We start from the raw sequence: 11,026 nt of genomic DNA, 5'->3' as shown, positions 1-11,026 counted from the left end.
TCAATCCGTCCATTCAGAGAATACAGACGATGTGTTTGCTGTCACTGCTCCTGCTGACGAAGGCCAGACTCTCCCTCTAGATCATCCAGACGACAACCAAAAAATTGAAAGTACTTCCCCCAAGCATCAGTAGCAGTTTTTTTTTTTAGATCACGGTCAAAACTTTAACCGTTGTAATTTATTTTGTTGAACCGTCGTACTGTAATTGTGAACAATTTCCTCATGGGATTTAACTAGCTTATTCACTTGCTTTTTATCCGTCGTTTATTTTTAATTATTGCTTCATATAATAGTCTAATCATGTCTAATTGTGAGTTATATGCGATGAAGACATCTTTTATTTATGATGTCAGTCCGTTTCACAATTTGACTTGTATATTTCTCCCTTTAGAGGTTGTTCTGTCCATTTTATGGACCGACACCATGCAGAATAATATAATAATCCTTGTAGGATGATCCGTCCACTATGTGGACAATTCTTATCCACTTTGGATGATCCGTCCACAATGTGGACTTAGTAGATATCCGTCCACTTTTGTGGACTTAGTAGAGATCCGTCCATTATGTGGACGATTTATTTTTATCCATTTTGGATGGTCCGTCCACTATGTGTACTTAGTAGGGGTTCGTCCATCATACGGACTTAGTAGATTTTTATCTACTTGGGATTATCCGTCCACTATTTGGACTTAGTAGGGGTTCGTCCATTATACGGACTTAGTAGATTTTTATCCACTTGGGATTATCCGTCCACTATTTGGACTTAGTAGGGTCCATTATACGGACTGAGTAGATTTTTATCCACTTGGGATTATCCGTCCACTATGTGGACTTAGTAGGGGTTCGTCCATTATGTGGAATTAGTAGAGGTCCGTCCACTATGTGGACTTAGTATGGATTCGTCTACTTTTGTGGGCATAGTAGATTTTTATCCATTTTGGATAATCCATCCACTATGTGGACTTGGTAAATTTCCACCATTTTGGATGATCCGTCCATTGTGTGGACTTGGTAGATTTTCATCCTTTTGGATGATCCGTCCATTGTGTGGACTTGGTAGATTTTGAGCAAAACACATTCCATATGTTGTAAATAAAACTCCTCTTATTATGACATACGGGTAGACTATATTGTTCATGGAAAATAAAAACTTTGGCTTTAATAAGTAAAAATTATGACTGCTTAAAAATAAACTGGAAACGAGGAGATAGATGTTGCTATTGTCTTTGCTCTTCGACTATTGGTAGTATTTCTTCAGGTGCTCTGTGTTCCATGGATGGCTCAGTTTTCTTCCATCTAACGTCTCAAAGTAGTACGTTCCCTTCCTATGCCATGAAATGATTCTGTATGGTCCTTCCCAGTTAGGACCTAGTTTTCCTTGGGAGGCATCCTTTGTAGCGCCGAGTACTTTTCGTAAGACCAGATCTCCCACCTGGAAATCCCTGTGCTTAACCTTGGAGTTGTAATGTTTTGCCATCATTTCTTGGTATCGCGCTAGTCTTTATGCAGCTGCTGCCCTGACTTTGTCTACAAGGTTGAGTTGTAAACGCAAAGCTTAGTTATTCTTGCTCTCATCATAGCTTTCCACACGGTAGCTTGTTAGTCCTACCTTTGCCGGTATGAGGGCCTCTGTATCGTATGCCAATCGAAACGGTGTCTCTCCTGTTGGTGTTCTCGCCGTTGTCCTGTATGCCCATAAAACACTTGGCAATTCGTCCGGCCATATGCCTTTTGCCCCCTTGAGCCGGGTCTTGATAATTTTCAACAAGGACCGGTTTGTGACTTCAACTTGTCCGTTGGCCTGCGGGTGGGCGGGTGATGAGTAGTGATTTTTTATTCCAAGCTCGGAATAAAAGTCTCTGAATGTGTCGTTGTCGAATTGTTTCCCGTTGTCTGAAACGAGCACCCTCGGAATTCCATATCTGCAGATAATACTTCTCCATACAAAACTACAGATGTTTTTCTCCGTGATAGTAGCCAGAGCCTCTGCTTCCACCCATTTGGTGAAGTAGTCAATACCAACCACCAGGAACTTCAGCTGTCTCACCGCTGTTGGGAATGGACCCATGATGTCTAACCCCCATTGTGCAAATGGCTATGGAGCCGTCATAGGGGTAAGTTCTTCCGTTGGTTGCCTAATGAAATTTCCAAATCGTTGACATTTGTCGCAAGCTCTAACATATGTGTGGGCATCCTTTTGCATTGTTGGCTAGTAGTATCCTGCTCGGAGTAGCTTGTGCACTAGAGACCTTGATCTAGAATGGTTTCCACAAACTCCTTCATGGACCTCCCTCATCACGTAATTCGCTTCTCCGCGGCCGAGGCATCTTAAATATGGTCGGGAGAATCCTCTTTTGTATAAGACATTTTTAATTAAGACGAACCGGGCAGCTTTAACCTTCAGCTTCCTTGCGTCTTCTTTGTTATCGGGCAGCTTGCCTTCCTTGAGATATGCCATAATTGGAGCCGTCCAACCATTCTCATTGCTTACCTCCTGCATGCTAATGTCATCTAATAACGATGAAAGCTGTACGAAGGACAATACCTGTTCAGGGACGATTATGGGTTCGGCCGAAGCTGCCTTTGCGAGTCGGTCCGCTTCTTGGTTCTCCTCTCTTGGGATTTGAATCATCGTGAATTGAAGGTCATTCGTTCGACCCTTTACTTCCCCAAGGTACCTTTTCATCCTCTCATTCTTGCAATCATAGCTCCTATTAACCTGACAGGCCACGATTTGAGAATTGGAGTAGACGATCGCCTTTTTAGCTCCTGCCGCTATTGCAAGCTCCAGTCCCGCAACCAGGGCCTCGTATTCCACTCCGTTGTTAGTAGTGGTGAAGTCTAGACCAAGCATGCATTGAATCTTGTCTCCTTCCGGGGTGTGGAGCACGATACCAGCACCTCCAACGTGCTTATTGGAAGATTCGTCTGTGTGAATTCTCCATATGGGCGTCTCTTCTGCCCCCTGCTCCTTTGTGGTAGTGATTTCGGCAACGAAGTCTGCCAATATCTGTCCCTTTATTGCCGTCCGTGGCCGATATTGGATATCGAATTCACTTAGCTCGATTGCCCATAGCGCCATCCGTCCAGCAGCTTCGGGATTGCTCATTGCTTTTAGTAAGGGTTTATCTGTCAGGACATTTATGGTGTGTGCTTGAAAGTATGGCTTGAGCTTCCGAGCCGCGGTCACAAGAGCAAATGCAAGTTTTTCTATCTGAGGGTACCTCTCTTCTGCTTCTCTTAGGGCCCAGCTTATAAAGTACACGAGCTTTTGTACCTTCTTTTCTTCTCTAATGAGGGTTGCACTGACCGCGGCTGAGGAGACGACAAGGTACAGGAACAATTCTTCTCCTGACATAGATGGGCTAAGCAATGGCAGAGCGGAGGGATATATCTTTAACTCTTCAAATGACTTTAAACATTCGTCCGTCCATTCAAATGTTTTCTTCAATGTTCGAAAGAACGGGAGGCATTTGTCCGTCGCTCTTGATACGAACCTATTCAAGGCTGCTATCTTCCCGGTTAAGCTTTGTACCTCCTTTACTGTCTTTGGAGGAGTCAGTTCCATAATTGCCTTTACTTTCTCTGGGTTGACTTCAATGCCCCTCTAGGATACTATAAACCCCAAGAATTTTCCTGCGGTTACTCCGAACGCGCATTTTTTCGGGTTCAGCTTCATTTTGTATGCCCGAAGAGTATTGAAAGTCTCCTGGAGGTCCTTCAGGTGATCAGACACCTTTACGCTTTTTACCAACATATCATCCACGTAAAGCTGCACGTTTCTGCCAATTTGGTGCGCGAACATCTTATTCATCAACCTCTGATATGTGGCTCCCGAGTTTTTAAGCCCGAAAGGCATTACCTTGTAGCAGAAAAGCCCCTGACTCGTTACAAACGAGGTTTTCTCCTGATCAGTCTTATCCAGCTTGATTTGGTTGTAGCCGAAGAAAGCATCCATGAAGCTCAAAAGTTCATGTCTCGCGGTGGAGTCTACCAGGGTGTCAATGCGTGGGAGTGGGTAACTGTCCTTAGAGCAGGCCTTATTCAGATCCGTGAAGTCGACACACATTCTCCACTTCCCATTGGCCTTCTTAACCATCACTATGTTTGCCAACCAATCAGGGTAGTACACCTTGCGTATGAAGTCTGCTTTTTGTAGCTTTCGTACTTCTTCTGCTATGGCTCGATCTCGTTCGGGGGCGAACACTCGCTTCTTCTGTCGAACATGAGGGAACGAGGGTGACGTGTTCAACCTGTGAACCATGACTGTTGGATCTATTTCCAGCATATCCTGGTGGCTCCATGCAAAAACATCTTTGTTTTCTTTGAGGAATAAAGCGAGTGCTTGTCGGACCGTTTGATTGACGAAGGTACCGATTCTGGTTATTCGGTCGGGCCTAGAATCATCCAGTTGTACTTCTTCCAGCTCTTCCACCGGTTCTGCCACTATTCTCTGTTCCTCGATGTTCATTGCTTATAGGTGGTCATCCATTTCCATCATGGTGACGTAACATTCCCGTGCAGCCACCTGATTTCCCCGCAGTTCTCCAACTCCATATTCGGTGGGAAATTTGATCATTAGATGGTAGGTAGAGGTGACAGCCTTCCATGCATTGAGGGTGGGCCGTCCAAGGATGGCGTTATACGCTGAAGAGCAATCAACCACGAGAAAAGAAACATCCTTGGTTATTTGCTGTGGGTAATCTCCCATCGTCACAAACAACGTGATGACGCTTAAAGGATAGACCCTTGTTCCTCCGAAGCCAACAAGAGGTGCATTCGCTGGGACCAGTTGTTCTTTAGCAATCCCCATTTACTGGAATGCGGGGTAATAGAGGATATCTGCTGAGCTTTCGTTGTCTACCAAAACTCGATGCATGTTGTAGTCCCTGGCCCGTATGCTGACCACGAGCATGTCGTCGTGTGGGTGGTGAAGGCGTCGCGCATCCTCTTCCGAAAACCCAATGCTGGGGCTATCTCGTCGTGTCGCTTTTAGTGAGGGACCTGTCGACTGGACGCTTTGAACCGTTCGCAAGTATGTCTTTCTAGCCTTTTTGGATGACCCTGCAGAAGTAGTGCCCCCTACAATCATCCGTATATCTCCTACAGGTGGTCTGGGATGCTCATTTTCCCGTCGGGGATTCTGTTCCTGGGGTTGATCCATTCTCTCCTTCCTCAAGAACCTCTGCAACCTTCCTTGCCTGATGAGGGCCTCAATTTGTTGCTTCAAGTCATAACAGTCCATCGTATCGTGGCCATAATCGCCATGAAAACGGCAGTATCTATCTCTTGGCCTCTTGTTCGGATCTCCTTTCAGCTTGTCGGGAAACGTCAAGGTTCCTTCATCTTTGATCTGCATTAACACTTGGTCAATTGGGGCTATGAAGGGAGTGAAGTTCGTAAATCTTCCTGTAGGCGGTTTGGGTCGTCGATCTTCTCGTCGTTCTCTAGTCCTTGCCATTTTTCGTCCTTTGTCCGGTTGTGTATCTTCCTGTCTTTCCCTCTTTCTAGGCTTGTCCTCTAGAGCTAGCAAGGCATCCTCTGCGTTCATATACTTTGTCACCCTGTAAAACACATCGGACATAGTCTTTGGGTCATTCTTGTACAGAGAAAACAAGAACTTACCCTTTCGTAGCCCGTTTGTGAATGCTGCCACAAGTATCTTGTCATCTGCCTGGTCTATCGAGAGGGCTTCCTTGTTAAAGCGGGCTATGTATGACCTTAATGTCTCGTCCTCTCGTTGCTTAATATTCAACAGACACGCAGTAGACTTCTTATGCCGATGACTCTCGATAAAGTGTGATATGAACTGTGCGCCTAATTCCTTAAAAGTGCTGATGGAATTAGGTGTTAGCCTACTGTACCAGTCCCTCGCAGGCCCTTTCCAAGCGGTGAGAAAAGCCCTACAGATGATTTCGTCTGGTACGCCCTGAAGATGCATTAGGGTTCTGAAAGATTCCAAGTGATCCAATGGGTCTTTGGATCTGTCGTAATTCTCCACGTGAGGCATGCGAAACTTAGGAGGAAGGGGGCATGAATTCACGAGCGCTGTGAAAGGCGAATCTGTTCTATGGACTAGGTCGTCCAGGTCGCTGGAGACTCGCCCTCTAAGGGCGTTCATCATTACATCCATACGTTCCCTCATCTCCTGCATCTCAGCTGCTATGTGAGTCGGCAAGGTGTCCGAGACGGATGGTCGGTTGGTCTCTTGCCGCTCCGGTCTAGTCGGAGCGTTGCTACCCTCAGGCCCTTCCGCGTTCCTTCCTTCCAGACTAGCACCTTCCTGGTCTTCCTCATGTGCACTTTGGTGGGCATTCCTTTGTCTCAGTTGCTCTTTTACATCGTGATTCTGCTTGGTGAGGCACTCAACTGCCACTGCAAGTGTTTGGACTTGCCTCTCTAGAGCTGTGGCGTGCGGTTCGTCGCCTTGATTATTGGTTGTTGCCATCGATCGAGTGAGTACCATGCAACTTTTTGTCTCAGGAATAGAGCAAATGCTAAATAATCTTCCCCACAGACGGCGCCAACTGATGATGCCGAAAAAATCACCAGTAAGCTGCAAGCACTCCCCAAACCGAAGCAACACCTGCAAAAAGAAAATAGAGGACCTAAAAGAGAGTATCAGTGTGGTGCCGGCCAAAAACCCTCCGAAGGTCAAGTTAGAATCTTTTTTTACAACCTTAGAGTGCCAGAGTTGAGTTAATTATGCGTACCTTGCTTTGTGAGGGTTTTGGGGTATTTATAGTAGCGTAGGGCCTAAATTTTCGCCTTGGTCAAGAAGTTCTTTCCTTCAAGGAGAGTGACTCGTAGATTTTGCGTATCTCTTAGAATTCTTTTCCATATAGGAGTCTTTTATTACGATCAAACGCGTAACGCAAGAACATCCTGTGTTCACGCTTGTGTAGAGATAAAGCAAAGCCATATCAAACATATCACGTGATGTATGTTGATATTAATTAGGAGTCTATGACACCTAATCAATACTCGTCGTATATCTGATGTCGACACCGTCCAATATGTGTCTGTGTAATATCAATCCGCCAACATCACTCCGTCGTGCTTCGATAAAAGAAATCCGTCTCTTACTTTTATCCTCTTCAACTAATAATTTTTTTTTGTTTTTTTTATTATAAAAAAAATCTGTTCAACCAATAAAAAAAAATCTGTTCAACAGAAGCTTTATATGTTTCCTATGATAGCCTTATTGACAGCTTTATTGCCTCATACGTGTAAGATTTTCATTTAGAGACTTCTCCCTCAACTTGTTTCAGATCACCGACAGAATCAAGTGGGCAAGGAGTTTTCATGCCAAGTTTTCTTCAACCAAGGCAATGCTAAAAACCATTGCACGTATATAAATGGGTAGGCAGACTTAACTTTTTTAACAAAAAAATAAGAAGGAATAGACACTGATAAGGATCAATAAATGACATGCACAGATATTAGGTTTAAGAACAACAATGGAAATTACATTCCAGTAAAATTTTGAAGAATACAACACTGAGCTTAGTTGCAAAATCAGCATTCATATTTAATTATAGTTGGACCCATGGAAAATGATGCCTGTAAATTCTATCCCTCATTATAATGGTGGAAACATGAAGACAAATCATTTATATCAGAGAGAGGGTTGCTGGTGGCTTACCATTGGTTTGCCATGTCTGATGAGTGAGCACTTGTGGTTGTTGTAGAGGCGCGGCGAGAGCTCAGGCGAGGTGCGTCGCTGCGTCAGGCGAGAGGCGAGAGCCAGAGCAAGAGTTAAAGGATTTTGAGACAAAAAGAATGAATTTATACTAGAGGCAAAATCTGAAAACCTAGCATAAAATGCACCGTTTTGATTTTGTTTTTTTGTTTTTTTTAATAACACCCTCATATGATGACGTTTTATTAAAAAAAAAAAAAAAATCAGAACCTGTTCCAATTGCCAAACTTGGGGAGAGAACAACAAACCTTTTTGGACTAAAAAGGTATAGGGAGAATGAAGAACGTATAGCTTAGCTGCCCTTAACCGGTTCGGTTTGGTTCAACATATATTGATTTCGGATTTCTAGCTTCGGCGACAACAACACACCGGCATTGGAACTCCCTTTGCGCTCCAATCGCCGGCATCAGCTTCGTTGGTCTGTTGCAATGGCGGTGCGGGATGATCGGTGTTGGTTGGTTGGATTGGTGTTGGTGACTTTCTGCTCACCCCTAATAGGAAACCCACACAATGAGTGAGAAAATATAATATAATTATTTTATAAAAATATAACTAAATTTGTAATTTTTTTTGAGATAATTACAATCATTTCTCCCCTAGGCTTCCAAAAACCTTTCTGCATGAGAAATAGTCAATTAAGCTACAAGGCTCTAAGCTAAAATTTATAAGTTAAATAGTGCATGTTCTATTTAAAAGTAGTTTCTATATTTTTAAGTTTTATGTAGTGGAACATATAATGCATTTTATATTCAACAACAATACATAATGATGTATGTGAAAAATTTGTATATGTGGAAAACATAATTTACTAAAAAGATTTAAATTTTATAATTATAATATTATTTTATACAAAAGGAAAAGATGTTGTTTAAAAAAAAAAAGAAATACCATAATTGGTTGACTAATTCAAACATATCAATGAATATTATAAAAATAAAGAATATACACCCATTCCATGGAACAGGTGTAACATGTTACATTAGATTTAAATTATTATATAAGTTTAGAATTATAACATTTTTTTTTTCCAAATATAAGTATAATGTCTATATTATTGAAACTTGAAATTTAATGTAATCTTTGAATATTTATTTTTATTGCTTTTTTTAGGGCTCATATCTCTATTTTCTAATACCTATTTTGTTTGTATTTTTTAGCCCAAAAGTAGACCAAAGTTGATGGACTAAACTAGACCGAAGTGGACTGAATGGTCCAGTTCGGTCCATTTTTTTTCTAATTGGACCTTAATTTTATTCTTTTTTTAGGTTGCATTTTTCAGTTTGGAGCTCAAAAATTCTTTCTTTCCCCCTTAATTATTATGTTGAAAGGTATGAAATTTTATTTTGTTTAGGCGAAACCCTTTAGTTTTGGGCCAAAGAAATACAAAAAATAGGTATTAGAAAATAGAGATTTGAGCCCCAAAAAAGCAATAAAACTAATAAATATTCAAAAGATTACACTAAATTTAAAGTTTCAATAATATAGACATTATACTTATATTTGGAAATAAAAAAAATGTTATAATTCTGAACTTATAGAATAATTTAAATTTAATGTAACTTGTTGCATATGTTCTAGGGAATGGGAGTATATATATTTTTTAATATTCTTGGATTTGTTCAAATTAGTCAACCAATTATAGTATATTTTAAAAAATCATTTAAATAACATATTCTCCATTTATATAAAATAAAACAATATTATAATTATGTAATTTAAATCTTTTTATTAGATTACATTTTTCACACACACACATATATATCACTATGTATTGTTGTTGAATAAAAAATACATTATATTTCATTTCATAAAACTTATAAATATAGAACATACTTTTAAATAACACATGCACTATTTAATATACAAATTTTATATTATATTCTTATAAAATAATTATATTACATTTTCCACACATATTGCGTGAGTTTGTGACTAGTACTTATAGCAATCATAAGAGAATGAGAATGGTTACACATAACTTTCTGATTAAGGTGAAATTAATGAAGCCTATGTATTAGGATTCTTCGAATCAAACGCCAATTGGCTATGAATTCATAACAGTTCATGTTCCAATCCGTTGGGGTACAATAAACAACTGAATACCCATTTAATTTTTGATCAAGCAGGAAGGATTTTATTCAACTCAAAAGACACCACAACAAGGCCCAAAGAGCCAATCCCTAAAAGCTACGGAAAGAGGATTTTGTACCTAAACACAACTGACTCCAAGAAACTAACCCCAGCCAAACCAATGAAAATAACTAATAAGGAACCCATAACTAAGGGTTCCCAGTACAAAAAATATGCTCCATACACAATAGCACTGGCAACAATTTGGGCAGATGATAATTTGGTAGGCCCAAGTGGAAAACACTTAAGCCTCACTATTTTCCCACTATTTTCTCTGGTTAATCAAACAATAAAAATATCAATTTTTGATAACAATCAAATCTAAATTGATTAAGATTTAGACCCCAAATTTTAAATTATGACTTTGTCAATTTTAGGCTAATCTAACAATGAAATCCAAATTAAAGTGATTAATCAATTAGCATAAACATGGATGATAGACTAAGCAAGGATAAACAAATAAAGTGAACAGTCAATAAAAATTAAAACCACAATAACACAACCATAACACATGGGTGTGTTATTGAAGAGGAAAATTTGAGAATTAGGCGAAGAAACTTCTTTGCAGCCTTACTGCCGAAACTGATCCATTAGAATAGATAGTTGCAATGCATGATACTCACAAAACCCTCAAAGTCTAGTAGTACTATTTATGGACTCAAGCCTTCTAAGCTCCTGCTCACAACTGACTTTGCAAGTCCTTTCTCTACTCAAGCATCTAGATCTGCAATTGAGCTCTGATTGAGTGAAATACTTCAACTTGTCATGGAATTTGCCAACAATATAAAAATCCTAGCAGCTTTCTACTCACTTTTCCACCGAAAGTGTTCCATCCTTCTTATTTTCACCTCAATCAAACATAGTGAAAAAGTGAATTTTTCACAAAGGTAATTGCAGGGGCAATGCTACTGAATCTCATCATTTAAGCCTTTACTTTTTGAGATTTTAATAACTCTGCTCACGGACTCAAATCCAAATGTTTTAGTCAATATGGGATTCAAATGTTTGACGTTCTAATCAATATTGTCGGGGTCCAAATTTTTCAGATTCTCACAAAACCAGAATCATTGTACGATACAGAATCATCAAACGGATGTGGTTAGAAAACCCGTTCGTTTGTCCGCTTTATTGTTGTGGAGACGAATCTTTAATGTACAACCCCACCAACCATGTGTGGGTAGCCATCTATAAACA

At 40.4% G+C, this 11,026-nt stretch overlaps 1 protein-coding gene across 1 annotated transcript; it reads right to left on the bottom strand.

Annotated features, from left to right (window-relative positions):
* LOC142635522 (uncharacterized) lies at positions 1-4,471 on the bottom strand. Its single transcript, XM_075809664.1, has 4 exons — positions 4,024-4,471; positions 2,666-3,351; positions 2,385-2,527; positions 1-76 (listed from the first exon to the last, which is right to left on the bottom strand). Exons 1-4 carry the CDS (start codon positions 4,469-4,471, stop codon positions 1-3), a joined length of 1,353 nt encoding a protein of 450 aa, XP_075665779.1.
* Between the last annotated feature and the right edge of the window lie 6,555 nt (positions 4,472-11,026).

The sequence above is a fragment of the Castanea sativa genome, chromosome 5 (genome assembly GCF_040712315.1).
Source record: "Castanea sativa cultivar Marrone di Chiusa Pesio chromosome 5, ASM4071231v1".
NCBI classification, from domain to species: Eukaryota; Viridiplantae; Streptophyta; class Magnoliopsida; order Fagales; family Fagaceae; genus Castanea; species Castanea sativa.
Note: the sequence above shows the minus strand (reverse complement) of the source record. Positions and strands in the feature narration are given on the sequence as shown.

Excerpts from the sequence above, each read along its gene's own strand:
- LOC142635522 (XM_075809664.1), bottom strand. The coding sequence starts at position 4,471 with ATGAACATCGAGGAACAGAGAATAGTGGCAGAACCGGTGGAAGAGCTG. Across the intron at positions 2,528-2,665 it reads TGAAAAGGTACCTTGGGGAA|CTTTCATCGTTATTAGATGA; the intron begins GTAAAGGGTCGA and ends TCCTTCGTACAG. Across the intron at positions 77-2,384 it reads CTGAAGGTTAAAGCTGCCCG|AGGGAGAGTCTGGCCTTCGT; the intron begins GTTCGTCTTAAT and ends TGGATGATCTAG.